At 43.7% G+C, this 15,861-nt stretch overlaps 1 protein-coding gene across 5 annotated transcripts in view; it reads right to left on the bottom strand.

The window, feature by feature from the left end:
- Positions 1 to 15,861, bottom strand: part of SPECC1 (sperm antigen with calponin homology and coiled-coil domains 1) — a 276,278-nt gene that overhangs the window by 15,424 nt on the left and 244,993 nt on the right. For all 5 annotated transcript variants that reach the window (XM_059380513.1, XM_059380515.1, XM_059380512.1 and 2 more), the window contains one exon: positions 3,868 to 3,984. In XM_059380513.1, coding sequence (XP_059236496.1) covers positions 3,868 to 3,984 — 117 coding nt within the window. The remainder of the gene's footprint in view (positions 1 to 3,867; positions 3,985 to 15,861) is intronic.

Here is a 15,861-nt window from a genome sequence, read left to right as displayed (position 1 = left end):
ACAAAACCCAACCCAGATAAGCTAAGGATGGCGGCTGGCTGCTAGGGGAACCAGCTATGGGATGAGAGGGTTGGAACTTATATATCCCCTGACCCCAACCTTGGGGAGGGGAGATAGACCTGACATTGAGTTCCATCACCAAGAGCCAATGGTTTAACCAATTGTACCTGTGTAAGGAAGCCTCCATTAAGCTCAAAAGGATGGGGTTCAGAAAGTGTTGTACCCCAAGGTCCAAGGGGACAGAAGCTCTTGTGCTTGGGACCATTTTGGACCTCCCCCTGGGGTGCCCTCATCCGGCCGACCATTAGTGTCCTTCAACATCCTTTGTAATAAACCGGTGACCTAGCAAGGAGACTGTTCTGAGTTCTGTGAGCCACTCCAGCAAATCAATCAAACCTAAGGAAGGGATCACGGAATCTCCGGTTTACAGCTGGTCAGTCAGAGCAAGGTGACAACTACATGGTCACCGGGATCTGAAGTGGAGAGTGCTGTCTCATGGGACTGAGCCCTTAACCTGTGGGACGTGAAGGTGGACAGTGTCACACTTGAACTGAGTCACACTTGAGGACACCCAGCTGGTGTTACAGAACCACCCGGTGTGGGGAAAAAATCCCCATCTGTTTACAGAAGTGTCGGAAAGGAAATGCTGGAGGCAGAGTGGATATAGACAAGGTTTTCCTTAGGGTTTCTCTCAGGACCTGGGACGGAGGTGATCTCCAGGCAGATTGCCTCTGCCCGCCCTGTTGGATATAGTAGATACACCTGACATGTGGTTACTTAAATCAAAAGTAATTAAGATTACACATTCAACTTTCCAGTCATTGAAAGCCACATTCGTTAACAGTCCAACGAACTAGTAGCTACCATATTGGGGAGCGCAAACAGAGCACTTTTCCATCATTTTGCTTCCCTTAGGCAGCAATTACCTATGCCCTGATGACTCCTGAATTTGCCTCCAACTCTGATCTCTGGTCTGAACTCCGCATTTATAATCCAATGGCCTACCTGACCTTGCACACTGCATTCTTCAGAACATCTCCCACTTAACATGATTAAAAACAACCGTTGTTTTGTTTTGTTTTCCAAATGTTTAATGCTCTGGTGCGGTCTGCTTCGTGGACTACCAACAAAGCACCACACAAGAATTTTAGGTCTTGAGATTTTTATATGCTCTGGGATGGTTAATTCTATGTGTTGGCGTGGCTTGGTCATGGTACCAGATGTTGGCCAAACACTATTCTAGATGTTTCCAAAAGGTATTTTTTTTTTTAAGATTTTATTTATTTATTTGACAGAGAGAGATCACAAGTAGGCAGAGAGGCAGGCAGAGAGAGAGAGGAGGAAGCAGGTTCCCCGCCGAGCAGAGAGCCCAATGTGGGACTCGATCCCAGGACCCTGAGACCATGACCCGAGCCGAAGGCAGCGGCTCAACCCACTGAGCCACCCAGGCGCCCCAAGGTATTTTTTTTTTAAAGATTTTATTTATTTATTTGACAGACAGAGACCACAAGCAGGCAGAGAAGCCAGCAGGGAGAGAGAGAGAGAGAGAGAGGGAAGTAGACTCCCTGCTGAGCAGAAAGCCCAATGTGGGGCTCCATCCCAGGTCCTTGGGATCATGACCCGATCCGAAGGCAGAGGCTTTAACCCACTGAGACACCCAGGTGCCCCTCCATGAAGGTATTTTTAAGATGAGATTAATACTTAAATTGGCAGATTTTGGGTGAAGCACATCATGGGCCATAGTGTGGGTGGGCCTCACCCCATCAGTTGAAGGCAAAAATAGAAAAAGTCTGATCTCCTTTGAAGAAGAGGTATTTCTGCCAGCAAACTGCCTTTAGATCTAAACTGTGGCACTCCATTTTCTTACACACACACACACACACACACACACACACACACACACACACCCTATTACTTCTGTTTCTCTGGAGAATCCTGGCAAACACTCCAGAAAATTAAATCCCTCTGTTATTATCACCATCAGTGTCATGACCATGCCTTGAGCTTTATTTAAATCCCAGTGTGGGATTATCAAAACAGAACCTTCCAGCATTTCTATTCCTTCCCCATCTCGGAAAATGACCTGTCGGGCTAGACACACCTCTCTTTTCTCTTGTCCTCCCTCACAACTAACTAGTTCCTAAATCCAGCTGATTCTACATCTAAGACCTATTCTGAATCTTTCTATCCAGGATGCAGCTAATGGCTGGCATCAGGGATGCTGAGCCCTCACGCTGACATCAGGCCTCACTCATTTATTCTCTTTCCAGCTCTTTTTTCACTTAACAGCCAAAGAGATCTTCCAAAAACACAAATTGTGTGTCTCTACCATTTAGAACCCCTTAGTGACTTCCCACTGAGGTTAGAGCAAGAGGAAGATTTCTTCCCAGAGTCACCTTTGGAAGCCTTGCAGGGTCTGGCCCTGGCTGGTCCCCAGAACCATCACAGGCCTCTCTTCCACACTCACTGCACTCCGGCCAATGGGCCTTCTTCCAAGTCCCCAACCCCAACTGTTTTCCTTGTCAGGCTGCTCCCTTCCTCTGGAAGGTTCCCCTAAGCTCTTTCTATTACTAGCTCCTTATTTGTTCTGAAGAGCACTGCCTCTCAGAGAGGCCTTCTCAGCCTTTGTGATCTAAATCAGGAAACCTGGGACGCCTGGGTGGCTCAGTTGGTTAAGCAGCTGCCTTCGGCTCAGGTCATGATCCCAGGGTCCTGGGATCGAGTCCTGCATCACGCTCCTTGCTCGGCAGGGAGCCTGCTTCCCCCTCTGCCTCTGCCTGCCTCTCTGTCTACCTGTGCTCGCTCACTCTCTCCCTTTGTCTCTGACAAATAAATAAATTAAAAAAAAATTAAAATCAGGAAACCTGTTCACTCCCACAGCATGAAGTTTCTCTTATAGCTCTTCTGCAATTTATTTATTTATTTATAACATTACCTGTTATAGGTTTACTCACTTGTGGACCTGTCTCTCTACTTTAAAGAGCAAAGAATAGGTCTACATGGTTCACTTTTGTCTTTGTTACTGTGTATGATGTTTGGCAAGAAATATTTGTGGAGAGAATGAGCAGGGCCCGCAGCATTTCCCAAAGTACACTCTCTGACATAGGATTTTGTAGGATGTTCTAGGTCATGGTTTGGCAAATTATCAACCGGTGGACCAAACCTGGCTCACAGCCTGTTTTTGTAAATAAAGTTTTATTGGAACACAGCATGCCCATTTGTTTTCTCTGGGGTCACTTGGGTGCTACCATGGTAGATGAGTAGCTGTGACAAAGACCTTGGACCCACGAAGTCCACCATTTGGCCCTTAAAAACTTGTTGACTCTTGTCATAGGTAATTGTATTAAAAAAGTCTATGGATCTGATAAATGTAGGGTTAAACAAAGTCACACAGGTTTCTTTCAGCGGCACTTCTTGAAGTCATTACCGTGCTAATGAGCGTCATGAATCTCTGAGAATGTGACATAATATACAGTTTCCTAAGCTCATCTGAGCAGCTAGATCCTTTTGGTGGCGCTTCCGGTTCTTTGGAAAAGACTTCAAAAATGCTGGCCAAGGTCTTAAAACCACGAAGGTGAAATTTCATGAGGGCTTTCTCTCAAAAAACGAGTGATAGGAACTTCTCAGCAGTCACAGTAAGCTGGTCTTCAACCCATTTTTCCAGGCTATGAGGGACACTGAAAGGTATTTACTGAGGGTAGGATCCTATGGCCTCATCATTCGCTCAAGAGTTCTCTCTGATTGGTATCAATATCCTAGTTTCCATGTGGAGTCTATGAACACCACCCCACTGGGAAGTATGGTATTATAGGAATTCCCCTCACATGTTCTAGAGGATAACCAGGGGTGACTGGGCAGGTGACTTACTTTCTCCTGACTGTTCAGCTCCTGATACGGAATGTGGGCAGGCAGGTAGGTATGGAGGAGAGCACAGAAGGCCAAACCATCGCTCCAGCTGCTGCTGAAATTGGTGATATCGATGTTCTGTGGGGGGGAGGAAAAGCAGCATTAATCTCCAAACTGTGCAACAGCAGAGAGGATGAAGGAGACTATGAATAAGGGGGTATCCACCTCTAGGTTTGCAGGAAGGCCGGATAAGAAACCACGCAAGACTTCAGGAAGTCCATTTAATTCTGGTACCAGCAATGGCCTGATGTCGCCCAAATCCACTCACAGAATTGTGTGAAGCAAAGCCTTCAGGGCTCCAAACCCTGGGAATTTCTGCCTGCCCAGTGGTATATTAAAAGCTTGGAGACATCTTATTCTCAAATCCACCCACTGGATCAGCTTTCCATGTCCCAGCACTGCCCAGATTTATCTGGTCAAGGAGGAGTCCTCACCATGATCGTCACGACGTATGACCCCAGTGAACAACAGGTAGACCAAGACAAAACAAGATCTTAAACACCTAGATGGCTGGTCTCATAGCTTATTCCTGCTAATACCCTCTTCTCCCACAACTTGAAGGGCTTCTCAGGGAGAAAGAAACCTCCCCATACTCAACAGTGTCCTTGCTAGTATGTCAAATACCCAAGGGTTATGAGGCCTCCCAAGGGAAGACGGAGTCCTCCTCTGGATTCGGTGGATACCCCAGCAGATGCTTCTAGCCAGAGTCCAGAATGACCCAGGTGGACCCCAGAACGTTCTCCCACAAAGCACCGCCGTTCAGGGAAGTCAGATTCTCCAGCCTGTTTGCGCTTACATTTACCTGGGGGAAGCTATCTGGCCGAGGGCAACACACAACCATAATAATGCCTCTTCGTTCCGGTTTTCATGACTCAAGCACAACCGGATTTTAAGAGCTGCTAAGCATCCGTGTTACATAAAAGTCTGAGAATGCCCCGTCTCCGTTTTCGGGCTGAACGTGCACCAGCCCGGCCTCCTGGTAAGCTGATCATTTGCATTCTTGGCTTCAAGACAGTCTCTCTGGAGACTCTGGAGCTATCTGATGGGGTCTGGATGCTGCTTTGGAAATGGGAAACACTGTAATTTTCTATTTTCTGAAGAGGTCTGCATGTTAAAAAAGAAGAGGAAAGACATGGGGTGGGGGAGGGGGGCACATCCTGTCCAGTTCACTCGAAGTCTCAGGCACTAGAACCAGATGCTCATCTGGCCCTGGGGAGTGGGGGCAAGGAGCCAGGGTGGGCCAGCCTTTGGAAAACCAGGCCTCCGAGTGCTCATCAACACAGAGTCCCCTTCCTTACTTTGGCACGCAGAGGTCATCTGAGACCCCGTCTCCAAGCCCATCTCTCACGGTGCCTGTGACCTGGTGGAAGGAAAGTTCTTTCCAGGGACCGCTCGCTGATGGCTATTGCTCACGCTCGGTACTGGGGCATCTGTGAAAATGGGACGGGCATGTGCCACACCCGGAAGCGTTCCCTCCAAGAGGCAATGTCGACATACATCCCATTTCGTCGTCAAAAGAAACTGAGGCCCTAAGAAGTGGTGTTTTTGTCAGAAAGGCCACATTTTAAGTAGAAAGCCAAACATCCAATGAATGACCAAGATGTAAGTCCCTGAGATATGAGGGCTCACAATGTGTCTGGTGCTGGGCATCTCCTCGTTTAATGCTCAGAATGACAATACCTGGTAAGTAGCACTGTATCCACTTCACAGATGAGGAAGCCAAAGCAGAAAGAAATATCGCTGGGGCCAGAGTCAGGGGCAAATCACAGGTCTGCCTGACAGCAAAGCACGTCATGTTAGCTGTCCTTCCTTCCTTCCTCCTTTTTTCTTTCTCCTGCCTCCTCTGCCTACCGTCTGTCACAAATTTACTTCACATCTAAAGCTTTTAAGGTTTGAGAAATCTTTCATTTCCTAAAATGTGAGAACATTTACACACTTATCTCTTGTATTATATTTTTCTTTATGATACAGAATGTCATTTTCCTTCATCTGTACGATCTCCAGAAGCACTCTGAGAGGCCAGAGAAACCCAACGTGGGTAACGAGGCCACCGTCTCACAAAACCAAGAAAGTGCCCGGTATTTCACTGTCACTTAGGAGAAGGTCTGATTTTAAAGATTTTATTTATTTATTTGAGAGACTGAGAGTAAGAGAGCACAGAGGGAGGAGAGGGAAAAGCAGACTCCCCATTGAGCAGGGCGCACGATGTGGGGCTCAATCCCAGGACCTAGAGATCATGACCTGAGCCGAAGGCAGATGCTTAACCGACTGAGCCACCCAGGTGCCCCACAGGAGCAGTTTTTGATTTTTAAGTATAAATGAGCAACAGGTAGAAACTATAAAGTCTATTGAAAAAAATTAGTCTAAACGACTCACAACAGAGAGCTCAGAGAACCCGGATGCTTCTGGACAGATGGCAGATTGCGGGCCTTTCTGGAAACATGAAGCCCGCTATACATCAGACCCTGGTACTTCAGCAGCAAGACCGCACCCAACACTAAACAAGAAAGTGCCCTATTTAAAAAAAAAATGGAATTATGGAAATTCCAAATCTAGGCGGGTTATCAAGTCCAACATCCAGGTGAGGAAATGCTTCTCTTTCCTGTAACCCACAGGTGCCACATTTAAGACTGAGTTGTTCTGACACTGGAAGAGATGGAAGACAACCAGCGGTGATCAGTAATCTGCAGCACTGTACTCATCCCAAGGCTATCAAATAAAGACTCCACCCTTCTTAGGATAAAGTGGAACAGCTCAATTCTAGTTCCCTGAATGTTATTTGAAATCCTAATTCCATTGGAGCGACAAGAGTATCAACAATTCCCAACTCAACGCAGCTGTTCAAACAACTGAAAACATGCACACTTTTCTGATACCTCATGTAAGAGGATGTAAGCACTGTACAAATCTCAGGGATGGTTTGTTACCATCGTTATTATAAAGGTGGTTCATTACCGCTCACTGAGGTATATTTTTGGGAGCTGTATGATGTATCTTAGTGAATGAGGAGTTAGCAGATGTTTGGGGGAAAGCTACGCTTTGAGGCAGTGTATGCGGAAAATGGAGCCTAATCACACAAACACCCCCAAGAGGTGTTAGTTAATATATTCGTTTTCTCAATTACCATTCAGCTGAATTCTGAGGGGCTCATCAAAAGAATAACTAAGAACAAAACCAGAAAATGATCAACAAAGCATTCTACAAGCTGTATAGTCAGTTATTTTCTTTGTTATCTATTCCTGAATAAAACTGAATGGGACAATAATAATAATTAAAAAAACGGAATGGGATAATTGTTACCCTTAACTGGGAGTTAGGAATGGGCTGGGAGCAGGCAGGGGATTCTGGGGTGCGGGCAATACTGTGTTTCAAGACCGGGATGCTAACTGCACGGGTACCTTCATGTTGTGAAATTTCACAGAATGGCATGCTTGCATGTTCTATCTCAGTAAGAAAGGGAGGGAGGGAGGGAAGATGAGAGGAAGGGAAGAAGGAAAGCGGAAAGGAAAGGTGAATTGATCGTCTTAAGGGATCGTCTTAAAAAGACAGCGAACTTTCTGGATTTTATGTCCTGTAAGAGTTACCAAGGGGGGAAAAGCAGAGGAACAACCAAAAGAAACTTCTTGCTGATTATTTCCCCAAGGGAAACGGTATTTACTCGTTGCAAATTGTCTAACTTTCTCTGGGATATAAATACCTTAGCGATATTTCTGAGTGGAAAAGAATTCCAGGAAAGGAAGTCTCAGATATATACATATATGGTATATGGTATCAGATACACATAAATATATATACGGTAACATTCCAAGCACCTCTAACACACGTTAAGTTTCTACGAATGCTCAGAAGAAGATTTTGTAAGATACAGAATTTTGCCTTCAGTGCAGCAAAAGACATTTGAGAAAAGCAAATACACAGAATAGTATTTACATGAGAAGCTAACCTAATTTCAGTGACTATCCAAACATATTCCCTTGAGTGGCTGAGAGTGCTGACAAATGAAGTTCTACAAGGGTGAATGCAGAGGTCGCACTCGTAAATAACACCGGGGGACAAAAGCAAAGCAAAACCCCAGCAAGCTACAGCACTTGCTTCCAGAAGGTTCACTTCACTTGCCTTTTGTTGCCTGGAGACACCAGGGCCTGGAGGGAGAAGCTGCAGAACGCAGGCTGGAATGGGTCCCACGCTCAACCCCACGGAGGCCACAGCTGGATTCTACAGCTGTCTGACCTCATTCCCACCACTTCATCTTTTCTGAGGATCTCTAGCTTCCTCCGTTAGATTTCTGTGAATGGGTTGACTCTGTGTGCACTAAACTTAAAAGTCTGAAAAAAGTTAAAAAAGAAAAAAAAAAACCCAAAGCTTCTGGGAAGAAGTCAGGAGACCGATGAGAAAATGTAGTCTGGTCGAGTCTAGAAAGACAGTTGGGTGGAAGCATCCTCAGTGCACCTCGTCCACGGACAGGCCAAAGCTCCTGTCTTGGACAGGCCTAGAGCACCTCCCTCTCAAAGTACCCCCAAACCAACCGAACAGCTCTTCCCCAGCTAAAGATGGAAGGAAAGCGGGACGCCTGGGTGGCTCAGTTGGTTAAGCAGCTGCCTTCGGCTCGGGTCATGATCCCAGCGTCCTGGGATCGAGTCCCACATCGGGCTCCTTGCTTGGCAGGGAGCCTGCTTCTCCCTCTGCCTCTGCCTCTGCCTGCCTCTCTGTCTGCCTATGCTCGCTCGCTCTCTCTCCCTCTATCCCTGACAAATAAATAAATAAAATCTTAAAAAAAAAAAAAAGATGGAAGGAAAGCCACATGGAGAAGGACAGGAGGGGCAGAGCCATGTGTGGGAACCAAACCCTCAGTGCAGTGACCTACAAGTGGGGAGGACGTCAGTGGGGAGTGAGGGGATCAAGGACCACATCAGGTAGCCCCCCACCACTATGGTAAGAAGAACGTCGATGATGTCTGGCTTTAAAAATCAGTGAGACTTAAACCTGGGAGAGGCCAAGAGCTATAGGAAACAGACTCAACGAAGAAATCAAAGAGAAAATTCAAAAATATCTGGAAACAAGGGAAAAAGGAAACAAAATAGTTCAAAATTTGGGGAATGTGGCAAAAAGGGTTGTAAAAGGAAATGTATAGCAATACGGGTCTATTTCGGGAAACAAGAAAAATTTCAAATAAATAATCTAACATTATGTCAAATTAGGAACTAGAAAAGGGAGAAAAAACAAAGCCCAAAGTTAATAGAAGAAAACAAATAATACGATTCTAGTGGAAATAACTAAAATAGAGACTAGAAAAATAGAAAAGCTCAATGAACTGAGCCATTCTTTTTTTTTTTTTTTTTTTAAGATTTTATTTATTTATTTGACAAAGATCACAAGTAGGCAGAGAGGCAGACAGAGAGGAAGGGAAGCAGGCTCCCTGCTGAGCAGAGAGCCTGATGTGGGGCTTAATCCCAGGACCCTGGGATAATGACCTGAGCCAAAGGCAGAGGCTTTAACTCACTGAGCCACCCAGGTGCCCCTAAGAGCCAGTTCTTTGAGAAGATAAAATTGATAAAGTTTCAGCCAGATGCATCAAGAAAAAAGAGGACTAAAAATCAGAAAAGAATGAGAAATTACAACCAATGCCACAAAACACAAAGAATTATAAAAAAATACCATGAAAAATTATATGCCAACAAGTTGGACAACTAGAGGAAATGGATAAATTCCTAGAAACATACTATCTTCCAAAACTGAGTCAGAAAGAAATAGAAAATCTGAACAGACTGATTATGAGTAATGAAACTGAATCGGTAATATTAAAAAAAAAAAAAAAGAAACTACCAATAAACAGAAGTCCAGGACAGGATGGCTTCACAGGTAAGTTCTACAAAATGTTTATTTTTATTTATTTTTTAAAAAGAGTTACTTATTTATTTTAGAGTGAGAGTGTGCCCACGGATTGGGGGAGGGGCAGGGGGAGAGGGAGAAAGAGACTCTTAACCAGACTTTGCTGAGCACAGAGCCAACGGTGGGGGGGGGTGTCAATTTCACCACCTGAGCTAAAACCAAGTCGGATGCTTAACCCGCTGTGAAACACTTAATGTCGCCCCTCTATGAAACACTTAAATAAGAATTAATACCTGTTCTTCCAAAACTACTCCAAAAACTTGAAGAGGAAGGAATGCTTCCAAATTCATTTCATGAGGCCAGTATTACCCTGATACCAAAACCAAAGACACAACAAAAAAGAAAATTATAAACCAATATCCCTGATAAACATAGATGCAAAAATCCTCAACAAAATATGAGCAAACCCAGAAAAAGACAAATGCCATATGATTTCACGTGTGTGTGTAATCTAAAAAGCAAAACAAGGGCGTCTGGGTGACTGAGTGGGTTAAGCGTCGGACTCTTGGTTTCAACGCAGGTTGGCTCAGGGTCATGAGATCAAGCCCTGTGTCAGGCTCCACACTCAGCACGGAGTCTGCTTGAGATTGTCTCCATCTCTCCCTGCCCCCCCCCAATTTCTCTCTCTGTCTAAAATAAATAGATACATACATAAACAAAACCTTAAAAAATATGAAAAGCAGAACGAATAACAACAAAAGAGAAAGAGACTCCTAAATACAGAGAATGAACTGGTAGTGGCCAGAGGACAGAGTGTGGGGAGGATGGGCAAAATAGGTGAAAGGGATTAAGAGGTACAAATTTCCAATTATAAAATAGGTCAGTGCCACAAATGAAAAGTACAGCACAGGGAACCCAGTCAATAATATTCTAATAACATTGTATGGCGACACACGGTAACTACACCGATCATGGTGAGTTGTTCAAACATTCTGTGTTATACCTGAAACCAACTCTATGTCAAATGCACTTCAAAAATAAGTTAAAAACATGTGACTAAACCCTATGCAGCAATACCTTAAAAGGATCATTTGCCACAGTCAAGTAGGATTTACCAGTAGAAGGTTCAGTATCTGCAAATCAAGGAACATGAAACAAAACGAAGGGTAAAGATCATATGATCGTCTCAGTAAATGCAGAAAAGTATCTGACAAAACTCAACGTTCATTCAGGATAAAACCTCTCAACAAAGCAGGCTTTGAGGGACCCACCTCAACCTAATGAAGGCCATATATGACAAACCCACAGCTAGCATCATACTAAATGGTGAGAAGCTGTATGCTTTCCCTCTAAGATCAGGCACAGGACAAGGGTGTCCATTTTTATTCAACAGAGTACTGAAAGTCCTAGCCACAGCCACCAGACAAGAGAAAGAAAGAAAATGCATCCAGATGGGTAAGGAAGAAGTCAAACTACCTGCAGATGACATGATACTATATGTAGAAAGCCTGAAAGACTTCACCGAAAAACCCATCAGAACTGATAAATGAATTCTGTAAAGTCACAGCATACGAAATTAATATTCAGAAATCTGTTGTATTTCTGTACACTAATAATGAACTAGCAGGAAGAGAAATTAAGAAAACAATCCCACTTACACTCGCATTGAAAAGAATGAAATAACTAGGAATAAATTTAATCAAGGAAGTGAAAAAACCTGTATCCTAAAAACTATGACATCACTGAAAGTAACTGAAGATGACTCAAATAAATGGAAACGACAACCATGCTCATGAAGTGGAAAAACTGATATTGTTAAAATATTCATACTCCCCAACACGATCTACAGATTCAAGGCAGTCCCTATCCAAATACCAACAATACTTTTCACAGAAATACAACCAATAACCATAAAATTTGTAGGGCACCACAAGAAACCCTGAATAGCCCAATAATCTTGAGAAGGAAGAACAAGGTTGGAGGCATCACAATCCCAGGTTTCAAGATACTCAACAGACCTGTAGGAATCAAAACAGTATGGTACTGGCACAAAATCAGACATAGAGATCACTGGAACAGAATAAAGAGCCCAGAAATAACCCCATGCTTACATGATCAATTAGGAGATGAGAAGGGTCACACAGGAGGTGAGAATATATACAAGGAGGAAAGGACAGTATCTTCAGTAAATGGTGCTGGGAAAACTGCACAGCCACATGCAGAACAATGAAACTGCGCCACTTGCTTGCACCATACACAACAATAAACTCAAAATGGCTTAAAGACCTAAACATGAGACTCGAAACCCTAAAACTCCGAAAAGAAAATGGGCAGTAAATTCTTCAACATTGGTCTTGGCAATATTTTCTTTGGATCTGTCTCCTTTGGCAAGGGCCGCAAAAGCAAAAATAAACCACTGGGACTACATCAAGCTCAAAAGTTTTCGCACAGTGAAGGAAATCATCAGCAAAAGGAAACGGCAACTTGCTATGTTTGCTAATGACATATATGACAAAGGCTGAACATCCAAAGTATATAAAGAACTCCTGTAACTCAAGAACAAAACAAAACAAAAACAAGCAATCCGATTTAGAAAATGGGCAGAAAGGGCACCTGGGGGCTCAGTCGGTTGAGTGTCTGCCTTGGGCTCAGGTCATGATCTCAGGGTCTTGGGATCGAGCCTCGCATTGTTGGCTCCCCGCTCAGTGGGGAGCCTGCTTCTCCCTCTGGCTCTTCCCTTTTTGGTTTGTGCTTTCTCTCTTGCCTGCTCTCTCTCAAATAAATACACAAAAAAATTTAAAATAAAAAAAAATGGGCAGAGGAAATGAATAGGCATTTTCTCAAAAAGACATGAAAACATACAGATTGGCTGGCAGACGCGTGAAAAGATGCTCCGCATCACTCATCATCAGGGAAATGCGTACCAAAACCACAACAAGACTGTCACCTCACACCAGTCAGACGCCTAGTATCAAAGAGACAAGAAATAACAAGCATTGGTGAGAATGTGGAGAAAAGGGAACGCTCATGCACTGTTGGTGGGAATGTAAACTGGTGCAGCCACTAGTAAAAACAGCAGGGAGGTCCCTCAAAAAATTAAGAATAGCAATACCATATAATCCAGTAATTCCACTTCTGGGTATTTGCCAAAGAATATAAAAACAGTAATCTGAAAATAAGTATGCCCTCCCACGCTTATTGAAGCATTACTTAAAATAACCAAGTTACGGAAGCGACCTGGGTAACGAAGATGGGATACATCGTGCACAGATATTACTCGGTTGTAAAAAAGAATGAAATCTTGCTGTTTGTGACATGTAAGAGCTCAGAGGGTGTTATGCTAAGTGAGATAAGCCAGAAAGAAAAGACGTGTGCTATATAGTTTCACTTACATGTGGAATATAAAAAAACAAAGTGTATGAACAAATACGAAACCAGAAATGAACTAAGAAATATAAAGAATAAACTGGTGGCGGCCACTGGGGGAAGGGTGGAGAGATGGACAAAGGTTAAGAGGATTAAAAGCTACAGACTCCTGGGGTGCCCAGGTGGCTCAGTCAGTTAAGCATCTGCCTTCAGGTCAGGTCACCACCCCAGAGTCCGGGCCCCGAGTCGGGCCCTCTAGTCAGCAGGGAGCCTGCTTCTCCCTCTTTTTTTTTTTTTAAAGATTTTATTTATTTATTTGTCAGAGAGAGAGCAAGCGAGAGCAAGCACAGGCAGACAGAGTGGAAGGCAGAGTCAGAGGGAGAAGCAGGCTCCCTGCCAAGCAAGGAGCCCGATGTGGGACTCGATCCCAGGACGCTGGGATCATGACCTGAGCTGAAGGCAGCTGCTTAACCAACTGATCCACCCAGGCGTCCCTCCCTCTCCCTCTTGCTCCTCACCCCTACTCATGCTCTCTTGCTTTGTCTCAAAAAAAAAATAAATAAATAAATAAAATCCTTTTTAAAAAAGGAGGTACAAACTTCCATTTATCAAATAAATATTTCATGGGGATGAAAAGTACAGCACAGGGAATATAGTCAACAATATTATAGTGGGTTTGGGGAGAGATAGATGGTGGCAGACTTCAATGGGGAGCATTTAGTAATACATACAAACAATCTAAATGTTGACTCACTCTGTCATATGTCTGAAACTAAAATTGTATGCTGAATGTAATTCAGTTTAATAGTAAAAAATAAAATGCAGTTTTTTTCACTGCTGCAGGAACTTGATGTCTTGGACACACCGTGACCTAAATATCCTCGTTCTTGGGACTCCTCTGAGACTCTTGAGACATTTTTACTGTCCCAGCTGTAGAAACAGACCCAGTGAGTCTGGGGGGTGGGCGGGAAGGGGGAGTAATAATGTGTAGATCAGAGAGGACAAAAGAAGTTCATTTCTCACCAAGGTTCAGCACGTGCAGGAAGTGCCCTGGAAATACCAAGCTTATTTTGAAGATCTGGTGGAAAACATGATAGAGCATATGCACATGTAAGTGGGTCCGTGTGAAAGTGGACGTGTGAAATTGCAACGAATGCAGCCCACATTTCCTTCCCTGCGCACGGGCTTGGGGTTCGTGCCTTGCCTTGGGTAGATGTCTACACCCATCTGGTTCTAGTATCTTTGTTCCCATCTTGGGCTATCTGGTAAACATCCAGCAGTCTGGCCACCCATGGCCACATGTGGCCACCCATGGCCACATGGACAGCGTAGTCCACAGTCGTAGACATAGGGTGACTCACACACAGACCACCTGGAACCCTTCTCTGCACAGCTTTTTGCTTTCTGATGCCCCCTTTCTGCCCTAGAAAGCTGCTATCTCAGCCGCCATTGATGGCTGCCTCCCTCAGCTCCGTGGGACTGCCACGCTCAGCTCCCACTCCAGCTCTCTACACTGTGACGCAGAAACTGTTCCCAAGCCGAGGCCTGCTGACAATAGGCGTCCCATCATAAGTTTCCCTTCTCTCAGACATTAGTTGTCTAGAGATAAGCTCCAGATGGCTAAATTTAAAAGCCAAAGTTAGACATTATTAGAATCTAGATAAATAGCTTTATACTCTTGAGTATGAAATAGCTTTATACTCTTGAGTATGAAAGCCACGTAAGGTATAAAACGCAAAGAGGATAAAAGGATGGAGAAAACAGATTACATAAAATTAAATTTCTGTATAACAAAATTAAAAATAATACATATACATATACAGTAAACCACATATACATATACAGTAAATCCAGAATATATTCTTATAATAAATAAGAGATAACAAGCCACGGGAAAACTGACAGAGGAATGAATCAGTAATGCACTGAAGAGGAAACAGTCAGAAACAGTTGGAAAGGTGTTAGGTCTCTCCAGAAAATAAAAATAGTAACTATTTTCGTTCATCAAGTTGGCAAAAGTTAAGGTTTTTCATTCACGGAGTTAATGAAGATGTGGGAAATGCGTATTCCTGTTTTTGTTTTTTGTTTTTAAAGACGGAGAGAGAGAATGAGAGAGAATGAGAAGGGGAACCGGCAGAGGGAGAGGGAGAGAGAATCTTAAGTAGGTTCCACACCCAGCATGGAGCCTGATGCTGGGCTCAATCCCACAACCCTGAGATCATGACCTGACCTGAAATCAAGAATCAGATGCTTAACTGACTGAGTCACTCAGGCACCCCAAAATGGGTATTCTTATATTGACTGATGGGAATATAAATTGGTACAGGCTTCTGGGAGGCAAGTGCAAACATATTTTTAAAAAATAAAAATATAACTTGACCAAGTAATTCCACATGTAGGTATCTATTCTAGAGAAAATTTATTCTGTTTTCTCTGCCAAAAGACACACCCACAAAAATGTTTGCTACAGCATTACTGTTCAGAATGGGGAACTAGAAATATCCTAGTTGTCTACCGATAAAGCTAAGCAAACTTGTTTTTGCTTTTCATAAACATTTTCCAAAACCGTCTATAGTACTCACTTTGGCAGCACATATATTGGAATTGGAACAACAGAGATTAGGTCTCTGAGCAAGGATGGCATACAAAACTGTGAAGTATTCCATATTGAAAAACAGACAAACAAAATAATCTAAGCTCAGTTTTTTAATCTTTGTCATTCCTGGGAAAACTGATGTTCTGGGTTTTCATGGGTCTGCT

Source organism: Mustela nigripes, chromosome 16, assembly GCF_022355385.1.
Source record: "Mustela nigripes isolate SB6536 chromosome 16, MUSNIG.SB6536, whole genome shotgun sequence".
NCBI lineage: Eukaryota > Metazoa > Chordata > Mammalia > Carnivora > Mustelidae > Mustela > Mustela nigripes.
Note: the sequence above shows the minus strand (reverse complement) of the source record. Positions and strands in the feature narration are given on the sequence as shown.